The following is an 11,690-nucleotide window of genomic DNA, read 5'->3' as shown; positions in this document are numbered from 1 at the left end:
CAACACTCAATAGTAAACACGGTGTTAAATCTTAATTGATTCCAACAACAAATTACCACTAATATCTCACTCTACTAATATTGCATTTACATAAAATACCAAAGAGTAGGTATTGTCTGATATTAAAAGTGTGTATTTCACTTAAAATACATGAGAAATATGCCGGTAGAGTTGAACAGCCTAACCGAAGGTTGGTTGGAATTAGAGAGTGATCCGGGGTTATTTACATTACTGCTGGAAGATTTTGGTGTCAAGGGAGTTCAAGTTGAAGAAATCTATGATTTACACAAACCCTTGGAAAGTCCCGTTTATGGGTTTATATTTCTGTTTCGATGGATAGAAGAAAGACGTTCGCGACGGAAATTTGTGGAGCAAATCGAAAGTTTTGTTCGAGATGAAGAAACTATTAACAATATATTTTTTGCTCAACAAATGGTTCCCAATAGCTGTGCATCACATGCTTTATTATCAATATTATTGAACTGTCCTAACCTTCATTTGGGAGAGACATTAAGTAGATTGAAAGTATGTTTTATTTTAATTTAAATACAATTAGCGATCACTATTCGATTGTATCTAATAAGAAAATTTTTTAGCACCACACATTGGGTATGAATCCAGAAAACAAAGGTTGGGCGATTGGAAATACACCAGAACTTGCCTGTGCTCATAATTCACATGCTATTCCACAAGCTCGTAAGAAGACCGATAAAAATGCTGGTGTTCCAACAGGACGATTTACAGGTTTAACATAACTATTAAATTAACTGTGGCTTAATCAAATATTTAAAGTCATAATTTCCATATTATGATGAATAAAAATTGCAATTACTTAATAATAATTTATAATAAATGGTTACCATAAACTTTATACTTTCTTTTGTCTTTAAAAAATAATAAATTGGAAAAGAAAAACATTACTTGTACATTTTACAATGCTACTACACATTTAATAGAGTTGAAAATTAAAACACTTTATCTAATTGTAGGAGAAGCATACCATTTTGTAAGCTTTGTGCCAATAAATGGTCATTTATTTGAGTTGGATGGGCTGAAACCATATCCAATGGATCACGGACCTTGGGAAGCTAATGAAGACTGGACAGAAAAGTTTAGAAGGGTCATGGTGGAACGGCTGGGCCGGGATGCTGGTGAACAGGTCCATGATATAAGGTATAACAAAATATACTAATATTTCAAATGAATACTTGGAAATTAGACTCACTGCAAATTTTGTTAGCAAAGTTTTTTTATTACATTTCATTATATTATGTTCTTAACTCAATTAATTCTAATACTGAATGTAGTTAAAGTGATGAGGATCACACTGTTGTCTTCAGGATAATTTTAATTTATTCTTACCCATGGAGGCAACACCACTCTTAAGTTGACAACCATAATTTTTTATGTTTTGATTATTGCCAGTGCAGATAAACATAGTATAAACAAATTTAATTAATCACTTTACAGATTTAATCTTATGGCAGTTGTTCCCGATAGAAGAATTGCCCTGACACAAAAACTGAATGCACTTGAAATGAATCAAAAGAGAATTAAAGAAGCCATTTCTAAAATAGGAAAACATCTGCGGCATTTGCTTTCAAAGCCAAGAGATTACAATGGTAAGGTTAATATTATTATAGCTAATTGTGTGTAATATTATTTGTACAGATTTATTAAAAACAAGGTTTAATCTCATAGAAAAATTCCTTGTAATAATTGCATTACATTTGCATTATATACCAAGAAAGATTAAACATAAGTAGTATAAACTATAAATATAGTTTTTTTTTTTGTTTTACAGAAGACTCAATATCACAGGACAATAGCGAGGAATTATCAAATGATACCTCTAACCAAGTCTCGGAAGATGCAATTATAAATGCATTAGATGCTATGGAGGCTCCATCTTTTGATCTAGACTATATTCAGCCTATCACCATTGAGATTGGTGTTTCGGATAGACCACAACAGGATAAAAGTATTAGTTTAGGTTAGTACCAATGAGGGTAGATGTAGAGTTTAAGTGAGCAATACATGTGATAACTGATAACTGAATGAATTCCTATCAAAATTCCTATAAATTAATGTATTTTTCAAGCTATTGCATAGCTTCTATCGCGGGCTTTGAGCGCGGAGACCGAATCGAGAAATTTAGTAACGAAAAACCTCACGCTCCCCACTCCGACGGGCGCGGAGGTGTGGCTTGAAGGCATGCAATAGCTTTACCGCGGCAGTCCCTGAGTGCCACACGTTTTTTTTTTTCTTAAAAATAATTTGTTGATGATTGTAACCACCGTAATCATAGTTTATTAGGGAATAGTGTAACCAGATACAAGTGGTATAATTTTACAATAAAAATTCTGTTTAAAATAAAACATTTAATTTTCAGCTGATCCTGTAGAGCAGACAGCTACTTGTAAATTTTACACAATAAATGGTGAAAATCAAATATTGACGAATGTAAGTATCTCTTAATACTTCACTTGAATAAGATTTTAAATTCATACTTAAAATTAATACCATATATTAAATATTTCAGTTACACCCAACATCAACTACAGCACTATTGAAAAGTAACAACATGCCCATAATAATGTGTTGTGAAGTAGCGCCGGAACAACCGTACAGATTTAGGAAGATACTCCTTACTCATTCTGAATTAAATGTGTTTCTGAGCAGCATTGTGAGCGAGGTGCAGTCGTGTCAGCAGGCTCTGAACGACGAGAACGATAAACGGGATATGTATAAGGTAATTTATGTTTTCTAGAACAAATAAAAAAATTGGTTGTCTGTCAGTAAACCGACTTTCGGTTTACTGACGATAGTTAAACGTGACAACGTCCGATTGTGCTTCTTTGTCGCTCGTTCCGCACTCTCGCTTGTACTTCAAGCCTTACATGGAACGCCTCAGAGCGAGGTAACGCCGCATGAGTCATGTTTTTCATGCGTGCAGCCGGCTATATCGAATTATAAGACGTTGTCACGTCAAAAAAAATATGTCATCTTTTTATATTAGATATTCAATGCGCAATCACATTTCAAAAATATTTTTTGTGATAAATCACATAGCTGAGTAATGGTCACAAATACAACTTTAGTATATTAAGGCTTTAATAGCATTGCGTTATAGTCAGTTTCATGAAGATAATATATCCTCCCAGTACATATGCTAATTAGCAAAATATGAAAAATCATCTATCTCTGATTAATAATCCTATGGAATTACGTAGTATTATTAGTTCAAAGAATGCTTTTTATCCCATGTGATAGAGGCGTGCCTCTTGACCAAAGACAAATAAAACAACTTTATATAAATTGTTATTTTTTTAACCTATATTACAGGTTGACGACTGCCGGCGGACGCACAACTACGACGAGTTCATATGTACATTTCTATCCATGTTGGCGGAGCGCGGTGTGCTTGCGGAGCTGGTCGCGGCACAACTGGAACGTGGTCGATCGCCGCGCGTGCGTCGTCGCCGGCCCCGGCCCCGCCCCCGCGCTAGGCCACGCCCACGACCGCGTGCTAGGAAGTAGCTGATTGGTGGAATCTCGCTGCGTATTGTGCGCCGAGCGAGACCCCGCCCACGTCCGCGCGCGACTGCTTAGCTGATTGATGGAATCTCGCTACGTATTGTGTGCCGAGCGAGACCACGCCCACGTCCGCACGCGACGGTTTAGCTGATTGGTGAAATCTCGCTGCGTATTGTGCGCCGAGCGAGACCCCGCCCACGTCCGCACGCTACGAAATAGCTGATTGGTGGATGCCTCTAGCACGTAACGCGCTCTCTCGCGCGTGTATTTAGCTGATTGGTGAACGCTTATGGCAGGTACCCGGCCTCACGAAGCCCCGCCCACGATTGTACGCGTTAAAAAGGGAGACATATTTAGAATTTTAATTTGTGGAATATACCAAACTTCCTACTAGGAATCTAGTGCTCCATCAATTCTCTATTATACTCTCAATGTAACGATATTGATTAATAACATTTAAAAAGTAATAATGTGAAGATAGCGCTTGCGTATTTTTTTTAATATTTTAATAATAGATGGGACATCCATATACTTAAAATCACACTTACCGTTTATCCCATTTTTTTAAAACTATACACCGACATAGATAAAAGATAACACTTAACTTTAAGCTCAGTTATGGTTCTAGGATTAAAATTGTGTCAAGTCTCTTATAATATTCACCATTACATTAAAATTTTCCGCCTTAATTTATCATCTTTATTTTTTACGTTATAACTAAGTATTATATAAACAGTTTTTATTTATCTTAGTTATATAATTTACACTTGTATAAAAAATGCTGTTTCTTTTTTCCATTTGAAAAAAAACATTTGTGCGTGTGTATGGTAGATACTTTCATTGTATCAAATAGTCTTGTGTGTATTTTTTTTTGTAAACTAAGGACACTATTATCCTAGATTTGAAAAAGGATAAAAATATGTGCCGCCATTTACAAAGGTAGAACGGAATATTTTTCTTTTTACTGTTTATGAATATACTTGTTTATTATGTATACGTTTTTATACAACATACAGTATGTATGCTAAAATGTTTGTTATTTATCAATAAATATTATACCTAGAGATAAAAGGTGTTTTTCTTTTACTACATTTTCTCAACCATTCCTTGACTTGCATAAGCATTCTCAACTGTGCTAATTCATCGTTACTCAATTTATAAAAAAATAATTTATCAATAGCACACTTAGCTCAGAGTATTTTTACTGTCAAAAAGTAGCGATTAAATTACCATTCGAGTTACGAGTCCACCTGGGACTCTTCGAATGCATAGGTAGTAGGTACTTTTTTTCGAATCCATAGCATAAATTCGATCACGTGTGAGTAGTGTATTTTCGCTTGGATAACGAGTACGTATCTCGGACCATTGCCATTAATCGAAAGCTCCCTCGAATTTGAATTACTTTTCCATCACTTTTCTATCGCTAGGTTAAACCTGTGTTATAGCCTATAGGGGTCATTCATACATAATACATTATTATTTATTATATTTAGGTATATGTACTTTACAATCTTCATACAACACATAAGTGCAGGCAATATCATTCCATCTTTTTCGTAAACAATCTTCCCAGAGGAATATAATTTAAATTTATTACCTATTTATATATTATTATTAAAGGGTAGACTGAATAGACCCTATCTTTAGGTGTGTGCCCTTTCATTGATTGCATCTGATTGCATCACTGCTAACCATAGATACTTGGTGACAGTAGATATGGCAAAGCGCAGCGCGGCGCTTTTTTCCTTAGAGCATTATTTTTTCATTGACAAACTATTGTCGCCATTGTCCTCATTGAAATAACATTGAAAAAAGCGCGGCGCGCTACTCTTCGCCTGTGACGTTTCGATGCTCCCCGAAATGAATTTTTATTTGATTTCGAATTTTATTTTAATGATATCAATGTCAATAATAGTTTGACAATGGAAAATGCGCGGCGCTGCGCCTCACCATATCTGCGCTGGCCGCTGGGCCTTACATTATAATTAATCATGGCAAGTCTTTTTTAGACAAATGAAATGATATTTTGTATGTGTACATGTGTATAAATAAAATCATAGAAGCAATTGAATATTCAATATTGTATGTTGTGTCGGTATTTCAGTAAATATTTTATCAATATATATAATTAATCAGATTTTGTTTCCACATTTAAAATAAACCTTTGAGAGTATACAACATAATTAATTAACTTATTGCATTGAAGCATTAATTGCAGTTGCATGATTATTATACTCCAGATTGATACTCTGTTATTTGTAATGTGTTGTACTCATTCATCTCCAGTGTATTGGGAAGAATAGGGATAAAAATTAAAACAAGTCTAAATTAAAAACGAACTTTATTAGTGAACTACGAACAGCGTCGTATTTACATGATCGTTATATTGTTAAAGAAATGTAACAACAACAACATCATTATTGTAAGTTTAGGCACGTATCGTATCGACCAACACCTTATATTATATAACATCTATCTTCGGAACAAGGTAATATAACCATAGGATTGTGAACACCAATACAAACTTACCTATTGCACCAGAATGCGATGCGCATCGCTATAATTCGGCTCTAAATCTACGCAATGTACCGTCACTTGTACCTCACTATTGTGATCCAAAACTTACATCCCGCATTTGATGACAATTAAACAATATTTAATGTTAGTTGGCAGAGTCTCATTACAAAAAATAAATCAAAACACATACATAGGCTTGATTCCAGAAATTAAAATAAAGCATAAAAAACGTAATCAGAAATAACAACTTTCAAGGAAATATTTAACAGCATACATAATTGCAAAATTTTGTGCTCGAAATTTTATACATTTATTTCGCTCGAGTTGGAAAACGTAACATATAAAAATACATTATAGTATACAGGGCATCATCGTTCTTTACGATATTTATTAAAATTCATTGACATACTAAGTGCTTACATTCATATCTCAAGAAAGACGATAATCATAATACACAAATATATGAATAATTTGAAGAATAAAACATTTACATCATTCTACAGTTCTAAAATTGTATTCGATATTTCATTAAAATTTCATAATCATAGTAAAGCGTAATTTGATAGGCAAAAGCTCCATTGCTTCGACAAGGCAAGTCACTCGATGATTCGACACCATATCACAGTCTAACAGAAACAATAATAAAAAAACTTACTTTCACTACACATATGGCACTAACTACGCTAAAATCAGAGAACTAAAGACGAATCGTTAAGGCAGTATTTAATCGGCGCTTTATCACAAGTACCCTTGCTTATCCGTAGCAACAAAACTTCCATTTCACATTCTAGGGGAGCCTTTTCCGAGACCTGTTACATTTCAATGACAATATATTCAATCCTCTACCAACTATCGGTACTCCAACAATATACCTTTACCCACAATCGAATAAGGGCCGATTTTTCAATCCTTGGTTAAAATTTATCCATCCAATAAAGTGTTACACGAACATATTAAAATGTCACCTGTAAACTGTCAAATTCGGGCAAGTAGGATACATTTTTGAAATGGTAGTATAAAACGTTATTCGACGAATAAGTTTTAACCAAGCATTGAAAAATCGGCCCTAAGATAATTATTGCTCGTCGTTAACAATCGATAAACCATCGTATAATAATTGATATTAGATAAATTGGCAGTAGCACCAGTATAGCATTACAGCGACGCGCACTCTCGGGATCACAACCAAAACTTACTGCTATTATCACTACATAAATTGCACTACTTGTGGGCGACCGTGATTGCAAGGAGGCGTCGAAATACGAAATAAATCCACGATTACCGAATATAACGCTCATGCATAGACACTATTGCGCATTGCGAGAATTTATAAAATAACACTTAATTATATTTGATCAAAATAATTTTCTCAAAATTTGTCTAACAAAAAAAAAACTACATCAAATCTTAGCACACTATTCACTACAGCATACATTCATAGATAATAAGGAACAATATCATCAATCGATAAAATTAAAGGGCTCGAAAGTTGTGCATTCATTTCAACGGACTCTGGACGACTTCATAGAAAATACCTAGTTTTAAAAGTTATACATATTTCAGAAAATACATATACCTTTGAATTTTAAAGTTTACTGGAGGTATTAACAATTTTCTTCAATCATACTGCATTGGGCACACTTCTGAACTAAGTACGATACATATTTAAAATTCCATCAACAACATTAATATAGATCATAGGATTCATTTCAATTGATTAGTCAAATAGCTTTAAAGTTACAGTAGTAACGACTATAATATTGGTAACTATATTCTATGTCTAAATAAGTGAGCATATTTGTAAATAAACGACCACACCACTATATATTCAGTAACCATAACATTTTAGAAGTAGTTTAAACATAAAAATAATATTTTAGAAATATTTTTTGTATTGACCAAGCGTTTATTTCCAAATAAATGCATATAATATGCAAAAAATACTTTAACACTTTGCTACAAGACTACATAATTTTTTATTGCACTTTTTGTATATTCAAAACAAAATCCCGCGTCATTAATTCCCAATTCGTTCACTCATTGAGGCATAGACATTAGACAAGCACAGAGTGCACAACTCTCGCGCCCATAGACAATACAAAGCGGGGTGTCTATGGCTATGTGCCCCGCTATATTCAGCTGTCGGCACGTTTGGGCGCGTCGCTCTTGTCCGGCTCGTTCAGCGCGCTCGGTATCGGCAGCTCCTTCAACTGTCTTTTCTCTATCTCCGCTTTGAACTGCTCTATGTCTTGGGGACTGTGAATGGGGGTTGGTAACGTTATTTATTAAAGCTGAAGCATGTAAAATTGAACATAATGGCACAACGTCAATTTAGATTTATGTGATATCTTTATAAACGTTAGTTTCACAGTTTCCTAATAAGTTTAACTTATTTGTCAGTTAAATGACACATTTCCAGGGAAATTCTTTTTAATATTTATCATCAATGTAGTTAAACTTTTAAGAAGGAAAGGACAGGGCAGTGAAGCTTTATGCATTCGCTATTTATCCAATTTTATAAGTCTCTACCCACTTGTATATCTTGCCCTACAAAGTTCCAAAAATTGAATCCCTCACCTAATCTGCACGAAGAGTATCCCATTGATCAGGTTGAGCATATCGATGACGGAGGCCATAGCGGGCGGCTGGATGTGTATGGGCGGGTGCGGGGCGAGCGGCTTGCCGCACTCCGCCAGCCGCTTCTGCACCACCACCGCCTGCTGCGTCAGGTGCCGCAGGCACTCGGACGACTCGCGTGTCTTCTCGTGCTTTTCACCCAGCTAGAGGAGATAAGTCGTTTTAATACACATTAATTGTTCACCCTGGGCCCGTAAAGTAATTTTAACACGCTTTTATTTGCTTCATTTGTAAATATTAGCTCAATTTCGACCCACTATAAACAGATTTTTCAAACTTTGTACACTTATCGAGGATCGGTGATAGTGCAATAATTTCACGAGTTTTAGCGTGTTTTTTTAGGTTTTTTTTTAGCTAAGTACATTAATTTTGTTCCTTTTGCATATTTTAAAATCAAGCGGACAAATACAACAAACTAAATATCATTAAAAAAAATTGTTTTACAAGTGGTCTAAAAATGTATTCTGAATAATCAATTCTAGACGTATATTAAGGGTGTCTGCGGACGACTCGCTACAGTGTACACACCAGCGTCTTGTATATGGTGTAGGTCTCCTTCTCGTGCGCGAGCGCCGCGCGGAAGTCGGCGAGGCAGGAGAGCGTGCGCGCGAGCAGGTGCCGCGCCACCGCCGCCTTCAGCGAGCGCCCGCCGTGCGTCGCGCTCGTCACCGCTAGCGCGCGCTCCGCGAACCGCAGCGACAGCTCGTACTCGCCCACCGCGTGCAGGATCAGCGCTATGTTGCTCTGTGGGAGATCGAGAGAGTATGAGTGCTGTGTTCTATGGAGTGAGTATTCTCTATGTGTTAGAGATACATGTACATGAGCGCTGTTTTTTGTGCAGTTGTGTAAATGTAAAGCTAAGTTTCTCTATAGGTCATATATAAGCTAAGTTTCTCTATAGGTTATACATACAGGGTGTAATCGTTAAGTGCGCACAAGCGATTATTCCGTAACTATTGCAGATATCAAAAAACTTTAAACTGATATCGAAAGTACTTAACCTAATGATTAAAATGGCCGTAATAAAGGAGAATGGGCATTTTACTATGGAAGTTGGGCCTGAACCCTTGAGTTGGACCAATACACATGAGATATTGTTTTTATAATAGATCATAACACATACATAACGGGAAAAATATATATAAAAAATAATCAACCGGATTTTTGTACAGTCACATCAAGTTTTATTTCTTTGTGTATAATATTTTTTGCAATAAATAACTGTTATAAGACAATGACAATATCTTTATGTTACTCCAATTCACTTTCACTTACAAATACGTTCTAATCTTAAGCCTTCTAATAACCGAAATACACTAATATAATGTTTTGTAACAGGTACCTATACCGTGTTTATTATAATTCAACGTAGTTAGACGTTCTTTGTGGTTAAACTCAGTCACTCCAGTGACATTTAGATTTATATTTACTTCACTCGAATTAAAAACACCGTTATTGTGCGCAAAATAATAGCCAAATAAATAAAACTTTTTGCCTTGACTGTACAAGAACCCGGTTGATTTATTTTTTTACATATTTTATTTTGTTCTTAAGGTATGTGTAATGATATATCACAAAAACAATATTTCGTGTGTATTGGTCTTAGCCCAAGTTTCAGGCCCAATTTGCCCATTCTCCTTTTAAAAAATAAAACGAGAAATATCCAAAAATGTTACATTAAACGCTCCCATACACTACTTGTGCATACTTAACGATTACACCCTGTAGAGCCGTTTTTCACACATATATGTGTTGGAAATATATGTACATGACCGCTGTTTTTTGTGGAGTTGTATAAATTTTGAGCTAAGTCGCTCTATAGGTCATACATATGTGAAGAATATTCAAAATTAAGTTTTACCCCATATTGCCACTTTATTGAATTTTAGTCTCAGAGTAATTTAAAAAGTGAGATATGTTTGTGTATTATAATAATTCCCATTATCTTTAAATTGTTTAAATACAAATTTCATCTTCAAAAATTACACAGCATAAAATTAAAATATACATACATCAAGGAGAGCCATCTCCGGATGGTTTTCACCGCAAATCAGCAAGGCGAGGTAACGCGCGCGGTACAAGAGCTTCAGCGCTGTGCTCACTTGCCCGTTTGCGAAGCAGTATAACGCCAAGTGAGACTGAAAAAAAAATTAGATTCACATTATATTTTTGTATTAAATAAATTTTTTATATGTCATTTATTATAAATGTTCTGTACTTTTTGATTCCTTAAATAAAAATTCCTTTTCAAAGAGTCCTGGGATTGTTCTCTTATCATATTGTTGTTAATCTGCTTGGTGTTTAGCAATATCGCTGATACGAAGTCAAATACCTGTCCTATATAAAGCACAGGCGGGCTATCATACGCAAGCACTGCTCTATCTCACCATAAACAACCATATCCCAAAAAAAATTAACACAAACTCACATATTCCGTTATAGTATACGGGTGGTCGATGCCATTAACACGTTCCGACATAAGCACCGCCTTCTGTTGATACGCCATTGCATCTCTATGTTCCCCGGTCACATAGCACAGACGCGCTACCATACGCAAACACTGTGCTATCTCTCCATGCATAGCTCCGTATACATTGTTAAGAAGGTTTAGGGCTTCGCCAATGAGTTCGTGGCCTTCGGATACGGCACCCGCTTGGATCTTGTTTTGTCCAGTTGTATAGAAGTTGTACGCGTCGGATGCCTTGAATGAATACGTTAAAATTAAATACTTTTCTTTTAAAATTATTTTTTAAACTTTATCATGTTATTTGAAATATTATTTAAAAATATTATAACACTTACTCTGGGGTTGATATGTTTGACAACTGGGAATATATTCATAATATCGGCTGAAGAAAATGTAGTCTTGTTCTTATTGTCGAAGTCATATTCTCTAAGCATTACTTGCAGGCCAACTTTAAGTGCAAATGACCTAAAATGATTAAATGAAAATTTTAGACATTGAACAAATAATAAACCTGAAAGATATGTTACTTATG

The 11,690-nt window shown here is 35.1% G+C and overlaps 2 protein-coding genes across 2 annotated transcripts in view; one reads left to right on the top strand and one right to left on the bottom strand.

Moving 5' to 3' along the window:
- Positions 1-4,602, top strand: caly (ubiquitin carboxyl-terminal hydrolase calypso). Its single transcript, XM_089702443.1, has 8 exons — positions 1-525; positions 597-744; positions 990-1,173; positions 1,471-1,622; positions 1,805-1,993; positions 2,393-2,463; positions 2,543-2,752; positions 3,346-4,602. Exons 1-8 carry the CDS (start codon positions 151-153, stop codon positions 3,538-3,540), a joined length of 1,524 nt encoding a protein of 507 aa, XP_089558569.1. The 5' UTR covers positions 1-150; the 3' UTR covers positions 3,541-4,602.
- Positions 4,603-5,861: 1,259 nt separating this feature from the next.
- clu (clustered mitochondria protein homolog) overlaps positions 5,862-11,690 on the bottom strand; it is a 41,509-nt gene continuing 35,680 nt past the window's right edge. Inside the window, exons 19-24 of the mRNA XM_089702442.1 lie at positions 11,494-11,623; positions 11,120-11,392; positions 10,704-10,829; positions 9,220-9,435; positions 8,632-8,834; positions 5,862-8,310 (exon numbers count right to left, since the gene is read on the bottom strand). Of these exons, the coding sequence (XP_089558568.1) occupies positions 8,190-8,310; positions 8,632-8,834; positions 9,220-9,435; positions 10,704-10,829; positions 11,120-11,392; positions 11,494-11,623 (1,069 nt within the window). The 3' untranslated portion in view covers positions 5,862-8,189. The remainder of the gene's footprint in view (positions 8,311-8,631; positions 8,835-9,219; positions 9,436-10,703; positions 10,830-11,119; positions 11,393-11,493; positions 11,624-11,690) is intronic.

This window comes from Colias philodice, chromosome 13 (assembly GCF_061535455.1).
Source record: "Colias philodice isolate Cphi_HAF_F1 chromosome 13, ilColPhil1 Martin Lab GWU primary, whole genome shotgun sequence".
NCBI lineage: Eukaryota > Metazoa > Arthropoda > Insecta > Lepidoptera > Pieridae > Colias > Colias philodice.
This window is presented reverse-complemented; position numbering and strand designations above follow the sequence as displayed.